General features: G+C 41.9%; 1 protein-coding gene across 1 annotated transcript in view; it reads right to left on the reverse strand.

The window, feature by feature from the left end:
* adgrd2 (adhesion G protein-coupled receptor D2) overlaps positions 1-17,272 on the reverse strand; it is a 324,978-nt gene that overhangs the window by 44,737 nt on the left and 262,969 nt on the right. The window contains exons 18-20 of the mRNA XM_051931976.1: positions 14,954-15,007; positions 6,636-6,783; positions 2,619-2,677 (exon numbers count right to left, since the gene is read on the reverse strand). Coding sequence (XP_051787936.1) covers positions 2,619-2,677; positions 6,636-6,783; positions 14,954-15,007 — 261 coding nt within the window. The remainder of the gene's footprint in view (positions 1-2,618; positions 2,678-6,635; positions 6,784-14,953; positions 15,008-17,272) is intronic.

Consider the following 17,272-nt stretch of genomic DNA (forward strand, 5'->3'; position numbering starts at 1 on the left):
AAATGTGGAAGATTTTTTAAATCTGAAACCTTTGCTGCTTCAACGTGGACATATTTGTTAAGTTTAAAGGCTTTGTCATTCACCTGTTGTGAAGAACGGACCCCTACCTGGCCAGGAAGCCGTGTCAATGGAAGAAAGGTCAGGGAGGGAATGACAATATCTCCTTTCGGTGACACGACCTGGATGTGGAAGGAACGTTACATCAACTACAGTGGGGCTGGCATCCTAACAGCCACTGAGTGACACCCGGGATGGACTTGGGAACCGGGAAGGCCAACGCAGTGGGCCACTGCCTGCTATAGGCAAAGTGCACCCCTGTACACTTGGTGGCAGCATCCCATCTGGTGAGTCCCCCCGCACACTGAGTGGCAGAATCCCGTCCGGTGAGCCCCATTACGAACACCTTCACAACAGCATGGGGTAGCTGTGGTCCCACGGGCCTGCCCTATCAGCTTCTATGGGGGCCGTCAGGGGAAGCTGTCGGATAGTAATAATAACAAGGACCAATGTAGTCCTGAAGTGCTTCCTGGAGGCAACTGATTGACCATTGGAAGTATTCCCGGGTCCAGAGTTACAGTCATATGAAAAAGTTTGTGAACCCCTCTCAGCCTGCATAATAATTGACTGTACTTTCAACAATAAAGATATCAGTGGTACGTCTTTCATTTCCTAGGAACATCTGAGTACTGCGGTGTTTTCCGAACAAAGATTTTTAGTGAAGCAGTATTTAGTTGTATGAAATTAAATCAAATGTGAAAAACTGGCTGTGCACAAATGTGGGTCCCCTTGTCATTGTGCTGATCTGAATGGCTGTCACTGCTCAATGCTGATTGGTTGGTTGATGAGCTCATTAAGCCTTGAACTTCATAGACCGGTGTGTCCAATCATGAGATATAAAGGGATTTAAGGTGGTCAATTACAAGTTGTGCTTCCTTCCCTTTGACTCTCCTCTGAAGAGTGACAGCATGGGATCCTCAAAGCAACTCTCCAAAGATCTGAAAACAAAGATTGTTCAGTCTCCTGGTTTAAGGGAAGGCTACAAAAAGCCATCTCAGAAGTTTGAACTGTCAGTTTCAACTGTAAGGAATGGAATCAGGAAATGGAAGGCCACAGGCACAGTTGCTGTTAAACCCAGCAGGTCTGGCAGGCCAAGAAAAATACAGGAGTGGCATATGAGCAGGATTGTGAGAATGGTGACAGACAACCCACAGATCACCTCCAAAGACCTGCAAGAACATCTCGCTGCAGATGGTGTGTCTGTACATCGTTCTACAATTTAGCACAATTTGCACAAAGAACATCTGTATGGCAGGGTGATGAGAAAGAAGCCCTTTCTGCACTCACGCCACAAACAGAGTCGCTTGTTGTATGCCAATGCTCATTTAGACAAGCCAGATTCATTTTGGAACAAAGTGCTTTGGGCTGATGAGACAAATATGGAGTTATTTGGTCAGAACAAAAATTGCTTTGCATGGAGGAAGAAGAACAGCGCATTCCAAGAAAAACACCTGCTACCTACTGTTAAATTTGGTGGAGGTTCCATCATGCTGTGGGGCTGTGTGGCTAGTTCAGGGACTGGGGCCCTTGTTAAAAGTCGAGGATTGGATGAATTCAACCCAGTATCAGCAAATTCTTCAGGATAATGTTCAAGCATCAGTCACAAAGTTGAAGTTATGCAGGTGTTGGATATTCCAACAAAACGATGACCCAAAACACAGTTGGAAATCTACAAAGACATTCATGCAGAGGGAGAAGTACAATGTTCTGGAATGGCCGTCACAGTCCCCTGACTTGAATATCATCGAAAATCTATGGGATGATTTGAAGCAGGCTGTCCATCAAATTGAACTGAACTGGAGAGATTTTGTATGAAGAATGGTCAACAATACCTCCATCCAGAATCCAGACACTCATCAAAGGCTATAGGAGGACAGCGTCTAGAGGCTGTTAGATTTGAAAAGGAGGCTCAACTAAGTATTGGTATCATATCTCTGTTGGGGTTCCCACATTTATGCACCTGTCTAATTTTGTTATGATGCATATTTTCTGTTAATCTAATAAACTTAATGTCACTGCTGAAATACTACTGTGTCCATAAGGCATGTCAGATATTAAAAGGAAGTTGCTACTTCGAAAGCTCAGCCAATGAGAAACAAAAATCCAAAAAATTAAGAGGGGTTCCCAAACTTTTTCATATGACTGTAAATAGAGCCCTCCACTCAGCTAAGAGAGTCAGCGTCAGATGAGGAGGTGGAGGACAACACCCCCTGGGGGAGAAGTGGAGGAAAACTGAAGGAGCAAAGAGAGTGACTGACACTATTAGAAAGGAAGGAAGCCTGGAAAAGGTCTATCTATCTATCTATCTATCTATCTATCTATCTATCTATCTATCTATCTATCTATCTATCTATCTATCTATCTATCTATCTATCTATCTAAATGCTTCATTTTAGAACATAATCTTATGTAGCAAATTAATAAATACCATGATTGTGAAAAATAACCTTGGCATGAAAAATACCAAACTTATCCTTTAATTAAGGCCAGTGTCAAGTCAAAATAGACATTCGTTTGAACAAAACCCACCAGCTACAAAACTGTACGATGCTGCTACATACCTGGTTTTTTGATGCTGGCTTCACTGAAAAGTTCACAAAGCTTTCTTTTCTGAAACCGTCTAGAAAAAAAAAGAAGAAGTGCAACATGGAGTATCAGATTAAAAATGTTTGCTGCCTATCATGTAACAGAGCTCACATCACTGAATGGCTGAATTTTAGGAAGACTAGGTGACTTGGGTGATTGACCTGCTTCTGGTCAGGCTTATACAGTGCAGTCAGGAAGTTATTCGGACCCCCTCACCTCCCTGCACATTTTATTGTGTATTAGATTTCACTTTAAATGGATCAATTTTTCACTTTTGCCCATCAATCTACCCTCAATAACCCACATTGACAAAGTGAGAATGTGTTTTCAGTAATGGTGTGCAAAAAAAAACGTTAAAAATCACAAACTAAAATCTCTCATTCCTAGAAGTATCCAGACCCTTCATTCAGTACTTTGTAGAAGCCCCTTTAGGCAGCAATTTTAGATTTGAGTTTTCTTGGGTAAGACGTCAAGAAGCTTGGCACACCTGGATTTTGGAATTATTTTTTTTATCCCATTTTTTTTCTGACAGATCCTCTCAAGCTCCGTTAGATTGGATGGGAAGTATCAGTAAACCGCTATCTTCAGGTCTCTCCACACATGTTCTATGGGGTATGGGCCACTCAAAGGCAATCAGAGGGCACTCCAGTGTTGTCCTGCCATTCTGTAAAGTGAAGTGTTGCCCCATTCTGAGGTTGCATGCACCCTGGAGCAGGTGCCTCTTCATGGGGTGACCTCCCTGTATTTGGCTGCACTCATCCTTCCTTCAATTCTGACTAATCTCTCTATCCCTGATGCTCACACCACCATGCTTCACTATAGGATGGCATTTTGCAGGTAATGAGCAGACCCTGGTCTTTACCAGACACAGTGCTTGAAGTTCTTGCCTAAAGAGTTCAATTTTTGTCTCATCAGACCAGAGAATCTTTCTCTTCATGCTCTTTATACACCATTTGGGGGGACTCCCAAGTGTGCGTTAGCCCCTTTACCATAAACTCCAGATTGACAGAGTGCTACTGAGATGGTCATCCTTCCAACAGATTCTTCTATCTCAGCAGAGAAGCTCTATTAGATGACCACTGGGTTCTTGGTCACTTCCCTGGTAAAGACTTTTCTTGCCTGGGTATTCAGGCTGAGTGTCAGAAGAGTGCAGGGGACCTCATGTATAAATGTTGCATACGCCCGTTTCCACGCTCACTTCAAGATGTGTAAAAACTAAACTTGGCCTAAAGTCACGCACATTCTCATGCCAGGGTCCCTCCCCTTGCGTACGCACTGTGGAAACCAGCCCAGACACCAACACAGACAGGCACAGGAAGAACCAAACACACACTTTTAATCAACGTATTTACAATATTTACAGTTCTGCACACAACACAGTGCCTCCTGCACCAAACACCTCTCTAAAGTCCGGGCCTCTCAATAGTCCTTCCTTTCACCACCTCTGCTCCTCTCTCCCGAGCTTTGTCCTCTTCCTCCCGACTCCCCCTAATGACTGGAGGAAGGTGGCCTCTTTTATGTCCACCCGGACGTGCTCCAGATGCCCTCTGACGAACTTCCTGGTGTGGCGGAAGTGCCGCATGAGCATCCGGAAGCACTCCCTGTGTCCCTGGTAATCCTTCTGGGTGTGGCGGAAGTGCTGACATCCAGGGCTCCTCAACCCTCCGGGCGCCCCCTTATGGTGGCCACGGGCCCCAATAAAGGTTGAGCTTCCATGCTCGGTTCCCATGGTCCCCATATAGACCAGGGCAGCTGCTCTCTCGTGGCCCAGGGGACATATAATCCCTCTCCCGGTACTCCCAGGTGTCCCAGCTGGGCATAAGCCTCCAGCCGACCGCCATAGCACATTTCTGCTCGGTACCTCCCAGCGTCAAAGCCGTGCTTGCTGTTTTTATGATCTGCTTCTCTTTTTTAGATTCACATCAAATGATGTGGGGTTAATCACAGACACTAAAATTTTTCTTCATTTTTATTTCTGGCAATGTGCAACTTTCTGGACCTGTACTTTCAAGTGTCTCCGCCATGCTTTTGTTGCTTAAACCACTGCTTAAGCCAACAAATAGTACGTTTTTCCTTGCCCCCACTTCACATTCACCTGAAATTCTTCTTCTTCCATTGTTTTTTAATCAAACACTGAACTGAAGGTAATATTTATATTGATTTGCATATTAAAATATGTTAAATTCTGGGAGGGGTGGAGCTGTAGTCGCGTGCACGTGCATTAAATTTCACATTCTTTGGGATTTGTAAAAGGGAAGTACGTGGGTGGAAGTTGGCATACGCACAGACTTATGCATCTGGATTGTTTTGTGCGTACGTACATTCCCACTTTTGTCCGTACGCCATGTTTTAGAGTGAATTCTACACAAGGCATTATACACGAGGCTCCAGGTCATTCCAAACTTCTTCCATTTCACAATGGTTGAGGCCACGGTGCTCCTGGGAACACTCAAAGCTTTAGAAATGGTTTGATCTCCTTGCTCTGATCTGTGCCTCCCAATAATTTGATAATGGAGGTCTACATGTGAATTTATAATATCACATAATACCTATGTGAATTTCCCCTTGGGGATTAATAAAGTATCTATCTATCTATCTATCTATCTATCTATCTATCTATCTATCTATCTATCTATCTATCTATCTATCTATCTATCTATCTATCTATCTATCTATCTATCTATCTATCTATCTATCTATCTATCGAAAGGATTTGGGACTTTTATGGCTTGGCTTTTATGCTAACATGCAGTGTGAATTCTGGGACCTTCTGTAACACAGATACATGTGTGATGTCCAATCAGTTCAGTGTGCCACAGGTGGACTTCAGTGAAGTTCTGGGGAATTAAAACAAACAGGAAGCACCTGAACACAATATGGAGGGCCACAGCAAACGGTCTGAATACTTCTAGAATTGAGAGATTTCAGTTTTGATTTTTAATAAATTTGCAAACCTTTCTGAAAACATGTGTTCACTTTGTCATTCTAGGTTACTGAGTGTTGATTGATGGAGCAAAACTGGCAAATGTATCCATTTCAAATGAAATCAAGTGAAGGAGTCAGAAGACTTTGTGAATCCACTGTACTTGGAAGGCAGATATTCACTACCCTCCATGGCATGAGCTTCTGCGGCACCGGTAGATGTCTGCCTATAATTCTTAACTGGCAGAAGAAAATAAAAAGTGAGAAAATAAAAACAGTTGACCGTATTAGCTGTGGTGGGCTGGCGGCCTGCCCAGGATTTGTTCCTGCCTTTGTGCCCTGTGCTGGCTGGTATTGGCTCCAGCAGACCCCCGTGACCCTGTGTTAGGATATAGCGGGTTGGAGAATGACTGAGTGACTGACTAACTGACCGACCGTATTAGAAATGTTAACCCAGCAATTACAGCATGTCATGTCATTTTTCTAACCCACGTAATTCAGACCAGGGTCACATGGTGTTGGGGTTGCTGGAGCCTATCCCAGCTAGCATAAGGCACAAGACAGGAACAAACCCTGGACAGGGTGTCAGTCCATCACAGGGCAGACACACACACCAAACACACACTAACGTCACCGATTCACCTAACCTGCATGTCTTTGGCCAGTGGGAGGACAACCCATGCAGACATGGGGGGGAACATGCAAACTCCACACAGGGAGAATGCAGGACGTGAACCCCAGTCTCCTTATTGTAAGGCAGCAGTGGGGTTCTGCTGGAGTCTATCCCAACTGGCATGGGGCGCAAGGCAAGGAACAAACTCTGGACAGGGTGCCAGTCCATCACAGGGAGAACACACACACCAAACAAACACCAGGGTTAATTTAGGATCGCCAATCCACCTAACCTACACGTCTCTGGACGGTGAGAGGAAACCCACACTGACACAGAGAGAACATGCAAAGCTCCATACAGGGAGGACCTGAGACACAAACCCCTGGTTTTCCTTACTGTGTGACATTGTGCCCCCCGACAATTACAGTAGCTGAGTGGGTAATTCCAAATTACTTACTGTTTTTATAAAACAGCGATTTGTCCATAGAACCATTTTGGACAATTGAAGACACGCTGTTTTCTAGGCTTGGCAAACTCTTCTTCTGATGATAAGAGGTATCCGTATTTCTTGGAGAAGACAGGAAGCTTGCTGGCTGTGAGCAATTCTGAAAGGATGAAAAAGATGAACCACCGCCATGAAAATGAAGTTTTAATACTGCGCCAACACAAACTCAAACCCAAAGATTTTGAAAATGTGTGATGACATGTGTGGTATGTGACATTATGACATGTTATGATATGTGATGACATTATGTGTGATGACTTATGCTAGTGGGAGCTACTGGAAGACATTGGAGTTGACTTAAACCTCAGCTGAATGAATTCTCTTCTTTCTCATGGTTAATAAAACAGGCAGGATAAACTTGTGGTACCATTTTAAAAATCAGTTTCTCTGCCTCCAGCCAAAGATCCCCTAACCATCACACTTTGTCCTCCATGTTTGACAGTTGGTGTCCCTTCATCAACTTGACAGCATACAAGCACCCTGCCGGACGAACCGAAGATTTCAAAATTGGAGTCATCGGTTTATAAGATTTTATTCCAGTCTGCAGTAGTCCACAGCTGGCATTTCACGGCCCTATTTTGTCCTTTAAGAAATGGCTTTCTTATTGTCACTTGCCCTGTCTACTCTTCACCACAGAAACTGACACTTGCTTTTGTTGACTTGCACTGTTAAGCTGGTGACCCTCAGAAACTTGTCTACTGATTGGCTTGTGACTTTGGCTCTGCTAGATCTCCTCCTATCAGAGTTCCTTTCAGTTTCCCATTGCCTTTGGATTGTGTAGGACACCACTGGACTCAACGACACTTTGATTTGTTTTTTATTTTCTTTAAATTGCAATTTCTCTACATGAAACACCTACACTTCTAAGGGTAATAATGCTCTGTCTCATTGCCTTTGTTAATTGAAGTTTTCTTGCTACTGGAATTTACAGCTTTCTAGAGTGTAGTCACAAAGTCTGTTCCAACTCTCCTTTAAGACGCACAGAGGGTTTTTAAGTAATCAACACAAGTTGGGACACTTGTGCAAATTGTTTGCTTCCACTTGCAAGGTTTCATTTATTTTAATTGGTGCAGAACATCTGTAGGTTGTTAATCTATCAGTTGTTCCCTGAAGAAGGCCATTCGGCCTAACAAAGCTCACCAGTCCTATCCACTTAATTCTCCCAAAATAACATCAAGTTGAGTTTTAAAGGTCCCTAAAGTCCTACTGTCTACCACACTACTTGGTCCCTTATTGCAAGTGTCTGTGGTTCTCGGTGTAAAGAAAAACTTCCTAATGTTTGTGTGAAATTTACCCTTCAGGGCTGACGTTGTGGTCAGCAACACAGGAGCGCCACAGGGGACTGTACTTTCTCTGGTCCTATTCAGCCTATATACATCAGACTTCCAATACAACTCGGAGTCCTGCCACGTGCAAAAGTTCACTGATGACACTGCTATCGTGGGCTGCATCAGGAGTGGGCAGGAGGAGGAGTATAGGAACCTAATCAAGGACTTTGTTAAATAGTGAGACTCAAACCACCTACAATTGAACACCAGCAAAACCAAGGAGCTGGTGGTGGATTTTAGGAGGCCCAGACCCCTCATGGACCCCGTGATCATCAGAGGTGACTGTGTGCAGAGGGTACAGACCTATAAATATCTGGGAGTGCAGCTGGATGATAAACTGGACTGGACTGCCAATACTGATGCTCTGTGTAAGAAAGGACAGAGCCGACTATACTTTCTTAGAAGGCTGGCGTCCTTCAACATCTGCAATAAGATGCTACAGATGTTCTATCAGACAGTTGTGGCGAGCGCCCTCTTCTACGCGGTGTTGTGCTGGGGAGGCAGCATTAAGAAGAGAGACGCCTCATGCCTGGACAAACTGGTGAGGAAGGTAGGCTCTATTGTAGGCACGGAGCTGGACAGTTTGACATCCGTGACGGAGCGACGGGCACTGAGCAGACTCCTGTTAATCATGGAGAATCCACTGCATCCACTGAACAGGATCATCTCCAGACAGAAGAGCAGCTTCAGCGACAGACTGCTGTCACCGTCCTGCTCCACTGACAGACTGAGGAGATCGTTCCTCCGCCACACTATGCGACTCTTCAATTTCATCCGGGGGGGTAAACGTTAACATTATTCAAAGTTACTGTCTGTTATACCTGCATTGTTATCAGTCTTTAATTTAATATTGTTTTTTATCAGTATGGTGCTGCTGGAGTATGGGAATTTCCCCTTGGGGATTAATAAAGTATCTATCTATCTATCTATCTATCTATCTATCTATCTATCTATCTATCTATCTATCTATCTATCTATCTATCTATCTATCTATCTATCTATCTATCTATCTATCTATCTATCTATCTATCTATCTATCTATCTATCTATCTATCTATCTATCTATCTATCTATCTATCTATCTATCTATCTATCTATCTATCTATCTATCACAAGTTTCCAACTGTGTCCCAGTGTTCTTGATAAACTCATTTTAAAATCACTGTCTCGATCCACTGCACTAATTCCCTTCATAATTTTAAACACTTCATTCACCAAAGAGGATGCTCTGATGATTGTGGTTGGTTTAACAAAGGGGAAGCCCCCAGCACCCCCAGTCTGACAATCACGCCCAAATCAACAAGGAGGAAACGCTTTAACAACAGCACTCAATTTATCAAGGCTCTGATGACCGTGTTTGAATCATCCAAGGGGTAAACTCTGTGACAAAGATCACTCAATTTACCAATGGGTGGTCCCCCTCTTGGGCTCTGATGACCGTGTTTGAATCATCCAAGGGGTAAACTCTGTGACAAAGATCACTCAATTTACCAATGGGTGGTCCCCCTCTAGGGTTCTAATGACGGTGTTTGAATTATCCAAGGTAGAATTGCTCTGACAATCGGACTCAGTTTACCAAGGGGGCTCAAATCCCTTCAATTATATGGGACACAGTGGGTCATGACACCAAAAAGTTTAAGTAAAACTGGTTTACATGAAAATGAGATCTTAAAATGTCCACATAAATTAAAATGGAAGAAAAAAAAACATTTCATGGGTGGTACTCGCTTCTTCTTGACTATCTGTACTAGCTAAGCTGTGACTGCTTTATCTGAAAAGAATGCAGAGAGAGAAAACCGACAAATAAATAAATAAAGGCGACAATTCATAAGCCGCGTATCAAACAACTTCACATCAATGTCAACAATGAAGTGACATTGACTGCAGCTATCTATACATACTTAGATTCAATAATGCATACTTAATGCAGACTATTAAAAGACAAACACATGAAAATACATTTATTATGACCACACATTGAATAGAACTGCACCAGCTCGTCCCTTGGTCTCGAAAACGGTGGGAATACTGCAGCCCAAAGCCAATTTCTTTAGACATCGCGTTTCTTTGAGACTCTTGTAATAGAAATGATGTCAACAAATATGTAACCTATCATACAGTAGCGAAACAATTAAAATAAAGCAAAAGAATGTTTGTATTCGTCTGTGGAAAAGAAAAAAAAAATTCAGATCCTAGAAATGATGCACAAATGTATTAAGTGTATAGAAGCAGAAGAGAATAAAAGAGCTTCTTGCTTGCAGGAAAAATTCTTTTCAGCCAATAAACAAGAATAAAAAGAAAAACTGTTTTTTTTTTTTTGTTTTTGTTCAAGAACTAAAATAAAAAGAGAAAAGTAAAATGTCAAAAATGGATTTTGATCTACGGGTGACAATGCAGCCCAGTATGCCAGCGGTTCAACAACACTCCGAAACACCCCCCCCAACACCTTTTTCTATTTGGGAAAATAGAGCTGCCATTTTTTTTTTTTTTTTAATTACACGGGGGCTTGGTTGCTAGGCAACAGCTGACCTTTACATAATTTCCACTACTAATTTCCTGTAATATTTAAGAATTCAAGCTTGCGTTCGCAGGTTGCTTTGTTTACCAGCTCCTCTTATACTTTTCTCAATCTTTACATTTGAAAAATGTTCTTCAAGTTTGATATCCAAACTTTTGCTTTTGAACTGGGGTGGAGATGGTGACAGCCCCCCCTTACGTTTAATACAAAGTGGGGATTTCAGACACTGAGGGAAGAATGAAAAGGTCAAAAGCTCACAGCAGTTTTGATAATGACCCCTAACCCTAAAAATTACCCTAACCCTAACCCCATTGTTGTTAACACAAGTGCGACTCAATGTAATTAGGGTTAAGCCCGAGTCAGACTCAGGGTGACACGTAATGATCCGCTTTACAAACGTAGGCCTGGAAAACTCTAGGGACAGCAGTCTGCTGCCCTCTAGTGGACAGAATGCACATCATGCTGCATGGTAACTCGCCATAACTCAAGATTACATCTTGCCTGAAAAAGGGGCCTGAGTTGCCTCGAAAGCTTGCATATTGTAATCTTTTGTAGTTCGCCAATACAAGGTGTCATTTTGCTTGATTTCTCAATACATTCATAATGGCTAACACGGTACAACACCCTAGTACTGGTAACTCACCGAAATTCATGAGCCTTCAATCACAAAAACACAAAGTCAAATGAAGTGCAGCCAAGCCAGTTTCAGAACAAACTGAAGCTGACCCATTGCACAGATCACGTCATAGAGATGATGGTGTGAATTGGTTGTTTCAGTACGGCAATTGTTTTTACATCTGTTCACAAGGCTAAGGTTCTAAATCTATATAGATCATTTTTATTACAATAGATCATTTACATTTTTTTTAAATATTTCCTGTTGCTTCCTTAATAATTATTGATCATCTCTCTGCTCCACAAGGCTTATTTTTACCTAGATAAATGTGCCAGCACATGGGGACTCTGTGTTTTAAACTCCTTCAGTGCCATCAAAACCATCCAGTCATATCTGTTAAGGGGGTCAGCTCAGAGATATGCAGGTGGATGAGCCTGAGGGGTCTTGGATGATGAAATATCTGTCGGGGAGACCCCAGTGTATGAGACTCAAAGACTGCGAGGGCAACACTGGAGCAGCAGCAGGAACAGGCCTGTCTGCTTTACTCTTCACTCCATATAACTCACATTATAAATACAAAGAAAGGCCAGGTCACTTGTGGGAATTCTCAGCTGATTCAGCTCTTATGAGGGTGTACTGATCAGGGGGATGAGACAGAAGAGAGGAGTCAGAGGGAGAATTTAACATCAGCAAGAACAAATAACAACCTATTGACTTTCACCGCACCAAACAGGCTCACTATTCAGGGAGTGGAAATAGAGGTGGTCCCCTCCTTCAAGTACTTGAGGGTCCACGTTAATGACAGATTTGACTGGTCTAAGAACATAGAGGAATTATAAAAGAAAGGGCAGAGCAGTCTCTTTTTCCTTAGGAGACTGCGTTTCTTTCATGTGAGTAGTGACAGTTTTAATTTGTTCTATAAGCACCTTTAGCAAGGGAAAGGCGCTATAAAAATAAAATATGTTACTATTATTATCATTATTATTAATTTGGTGATGGCCAGTGTGATTTTCTACACTGTGGTGTTCTGGGCCTGTAACATCACTTCAAAAGAGGACCACCGAATCAACAAGGTAATAAAAAGCAGACTCAGTTACGGGATGCACTCTGGACAGATCTATCTATCTGTAATATAGTGCATTTCACATCTATCTATATCTGTAATATAGTGCCTTTCATATCTATCTATCTATCTATCTATCTATCTATCTGTTATATAGTGCCTTTCATATCTATCTATCTATCTATCTATCTATCTATCTATCTATCTATCTATCTATCTATCTATCTATCTATCTGTTATATAGTGCCTTTCATATCTATCTGTTATATAGTGCATTTAATATCTATCTTTCTATCTATCTGTTATATAGTGCCTTTCATATCTATCTATCTATCTATCTATCTATCTATCTATCTATCTATCTATCTATCTATCTATCTATCTATATCTGTTATATAGTGCATTTCATATCTATCTATCTATCTATCTATCTATCTATCTATCTATCTATCTATCTATCTATCTATCTATCTATCTATCTATCTATTATATAGTGCATTTCATATCTATCTATCTATCTATCTATCTATCTATCTATCTATCTATCTATCTATCTATCTATCTATCTATCTATCTATCTATCTATCTATCTATCTGTTATATAGTGCCTTTCATATCTATCTATCTATCTATCTATCTATCTATCTATCTATCTATCTATCTATCTATCTATCTATCTATCTATCTATCTATCTATATCTGTTATATAGTGCATTTCATATCTATCTATCTATCTATCTATATCTGTTATATAGTGCCTTTCATATCTATCTATCTATCTATCTATCTATCTATCTATCTATCTATCTATCTGTCTGTATCTGTTATATAGTGCCTTTCATATCTATCTATTATATAGTGCCTTTCATATCTATCTATCTGTATTTATCTATCTATATCTGTTATATAGTGCATTTCACATCCATCCATCTATCTACCTGTTATATAGTGCCTTTCATATCTATCTATCTATCTGTTACATAGTGCCTTTCATATCTATCTATCTATCTGTTATATAGTGCCTTTCATATCTATCTATCTATCTATCTATCTATCTATCTATCTATCTATCTATCTATCTATCTATCTATCTATCTATCTATCTATCTATCTATCTATCTATCTATATCTGTTATATAGTGAATTTCACAAGCATCCATCAATCTATCTGTTATATAGTACCTTTCATATCTGTCTATTTATCTATCTATTGTGGACCACCCGGGCATTTACAGCCACCCTAACCCGACACAGACAGGCAGACACAAGATTGCCACACAACACTCAATTTATTTAAAATCGGAGAGCCTTTCTTTCTCCCCATGGCACAGTTCCAAAACACCACAATACAATAAAGCACAGTCCTTTAGACTCTTTCTTCTCTCCGTCTCTCAGTTCCGCCTTTAGTCTCCATTCCCCCCTCAAGCAATCTTCATCCACTTCCTCCCGACTCTGGCTCTCTGAATGGAGTGAGGTGACTCCTTTTATACAGGTCCTGGGAGTGTTCCAGGTGGCTCATCAGGTGTGGTGGAAGGCTCTGTAGCTCCCCCTGGCGGCTCCCACGGAACCCAACAGGGCTGCACCACACTCCAATTCCCAGCGTGCCCTGCAGGACCCATCACACCATCTGTTATATAGTGCCTTTCATATCTATCTATCTATCTATCTATCTATCTATCTATCTATCTATCTATCTATCTATCTATCTATCTATCTATCTATCTATCTATCTATCTATCTATCTATCTATCTATCATATAGTCCCACCTTTCCATCTATGTTTGATGTGGTCTTCATTCTACTTTAGACAATCCTGCACCTCCTTGTTCCCCAGTTACGAGTATTCCTGGCCTAAAGATGTCCGTTTATTGTGATTATGTGGACAATTTATGATTTGTTGATGATAGTCTGGTGGACAAAATAGTTGTTAAAACAAACTACAATGCAGAGCAATGTCAGAAAACTCACCATAAACTTTGCTTGTCATGGTCGCTGGCAGCCTGGTGCTGCAGACAGCATCTGTGTGTTTTCTTCAGTTGTCTGATACTGCAGGGCATCCTGGGTAAACCAGTCCAGAAATGGTAGTGGTTCACAAACCAGTCATTGCAGATGCACATTTTGGACAATGTGAAGTTTTCACTCATTATAAAACACCTGCCTTTCACTAATGACGATGATTTTGATGAACCCAATCACCCAGCACTGAAACTTTAGAAACTTTAGGATGTTTATCTGGCGAGCATCTAAAACATGCACAAGTTTCTGGTGACTCCAGTGACGTGAACACATCAAGCTGCAGTGTGGTGTAGTAGCCGTGTGGCAAAACAGCAAAATGATTGCAATCAGGTGGAACGGCAAGAAAAATATCTGCCTTCGATAAGCACTACTCACAATGCAGCGACTGTCAATGTGGAAATCAGTCAGCCTTGCCTTGACTGTGCCGGCCCTGTTGTTTTGAATCTTAAAGGAGCAACTGGGAATGTATTTTAACCCGTACTATCAGTCATCATTTCTGAGCTAATGTTTATTATAATATGAGTGATAAGTCAAAAGAGTCCTCGTGAGGTGATAATTACTAAACAAATAATGGCCAGGTTATTGCAGTTGGAGAGGATCACCACAAAGACATGGACTATCAACCATAAGATGGTTTGGTTCACTTGACCTTCATGTCTACAAAGTGTAAAAACAAGGAAACCATCTAACGTAAGCTTCTTGTTAATTTCATTTCACATGTTTACTTACCGTGAAAGACAAAGCCTTTTTCTTTTCCTTCATTCTTTGTATTGCATTTCGCACCTGCAATACAAAAATAAAAAAAAAAACCATTAAGGAGGTCCATGTTGCTATATCTCAGCCAGAGTTCCTCCCCTAACTGGGATTAAGAGTCTTGATTATGTCCTTTTTGTTCTTTGCTGTTCCATTTATTTATGTTGTTACTTTGGTTGATTACGTGCTCTAATGAAAATACACAAGTGTAAAGGCAAATCCCATATAACCGAAAATAAACATGAGTTATAAACACATTGGAAAAAAGGCAAAAAGACGTCTTTAAAGACACAAGTCTAGAAGTGACTGCCCGGAGATGGCTTGACACCTCCTGTTAAGTACAGGCCAGGCAGGAAGAGGTGGGTCCTATGCTGGAAGTGATGTCGGAGCTGGTGGGGCAGTCAATCATCTGGTCTGTAGAGGAGGAAAAGAAGAGGCATAAGTAAACAGTGCCATCTTGTGGATCAGCGAGGAATTACCACCACCAGAGCCTTTACACTGTCCTCAAGGCGCACGTGTGTGACAATGCATTATTCTTTGTTTTCGATTTTGACTTTGTTTGTAGGCCATGTGTTATGTAGGTGGTACCCCTCCCCACCCCACCCAAGAGGAGGAGGGGCCATCTGCCTATCACCGCTAGGAGCTGCTCTCCTCCCAATTTTTTTCTGGAGGATCTCCCACATCTCTTGGCGGTTCACTGTGAATGCGCTCTGGAGTTGGTGAGTCTTAGACACGCACTGGGGAGGTTTGCGACTGGGATGAGCATCAGAAAATCCAAGTCTGAGATCATGGATCTGAGCTGGAAAAGAGTGGAGTATCCCCTCTGCTTGTTGGGGATGAGTTGCTAACTCAAGGTGTGAACACACACCCATAACGCATGCATCAGATGCCAATTTAGCATCGTCAATCCACCCAACCTGCATGTCTTTGGACAGATGGAGGCCACCGGACCACCTTGAGGAAACTCCCCTGGACTTGAGGAGACCATGCAAACTCCACACAGAGAGCACTAGGGTCTTGAGCTGTGGTGCTCCAGTTGTGGGACAGCAGTGCAAGCACTGTCCCACCAACCACCGTGCCACACTATATTGTTATTATTACCACTGCGCACCCTAATTTTTACAAAGAAAATTGCGAAAACTGTTTTGCCCAGTGTATGACGCGCGTTGTGAGTGTATAGGAAGCGTTTAGGGCACGTTTTCCACGAAATGCCCTTCTGTTTTTGTTGCATGACGAAAGTTTTTATTTCTTCCGGCGAGCGAGCGCGAAAGAGCGCGCGAGCGAGAGATAGAGAGAGAGCGAGCGTGAGAACCCAAGCAGAAGAAGTAAACATTACAGAAAAAAATTTCCTCGTGTATGACGCGCACCTGATTTTCTAATGCTAATTTTAGGGAAAAAATGTGCGCGTGGTACACGCGTAAATAGGGTATTTAGTATTTTCTGTGATAGTCCCACTGCTACTGCACATATCAAGCACTCAACTGAGACGGCTCTACTGACTGTGGTCGACAAGATACGACTTGCTAGAGATACTAATATTTAATTTGTCCCGACCCTGGTAGGCTTCCAACACGGTCAACCATGACATCCTTCTTGCCACCCTCTCTGACACTGGCATCATCGGGACTGCTCTCAGATGGTTTTAGTCCTACAACGTGGGCTTATCCTACAGCAAAGAGAGTTGTCAAGGGCTTACCAGACATGTACAGGTGTACCCCAAGGATCGGTGCTGGGTCCTCTACTTTTCCTTTACAATATAAACTTTGAAGTAAACTTAGTAAAGTAAAATTTGATTTTTGGAGGATTTGTTTTCCAACTTGAATTACTGAGCAATGAATTCAGTGAGCATTTTCGTGATTTCAGTTCACACAAACAGGGCATTGCGCTGTTCTCTTACAACGTTGAGAATGCGCCTGAGAATATCCAAATGGAATTGACTGAAGAGCAGTCAGATTCTATTCTGAAGGCAAAATACAACGAAGTTGGTGTGCCAGGCTTGTATGCTTACCTGCCACCCTTGTACAATATGTGCAGATCCGAAAGTTGACATCGATAGTACTGTCAATGTTCGGAAGCAATTACCTTTGTAAGCAATTGTTTTCGTTAATGAAAGCTACCAAAACCCCACATCGCTCAAGACTTACCATCGAGCACCTTTCATCCCTCATAAAAGTTGCAGCTGCACAAGATTTCAAGCCTGATATTGACGAACTGGTTACTAACAAGAGATGCCAAGTGTCGGGACAAAAGAAATAAATCTCACACTGTAAGGCTCCTATATAAGCAATGAATATA

The sequence above is a fragment of the Erpetoichthys calabaricus genome, chromosome 9 (assembly GCF_900747795.2).
Source record: "Erpetoichthys calabaricus chromosome 9, fErpCal1.3, whole genome shotgun sequence".
Lineage (NCBI taxonomy): Eukaryota > Metazoa > Chordata > Cladistia > Polypteriformes > Polypteridae > Erpetoichthys > Erpetoichthys calabaricus.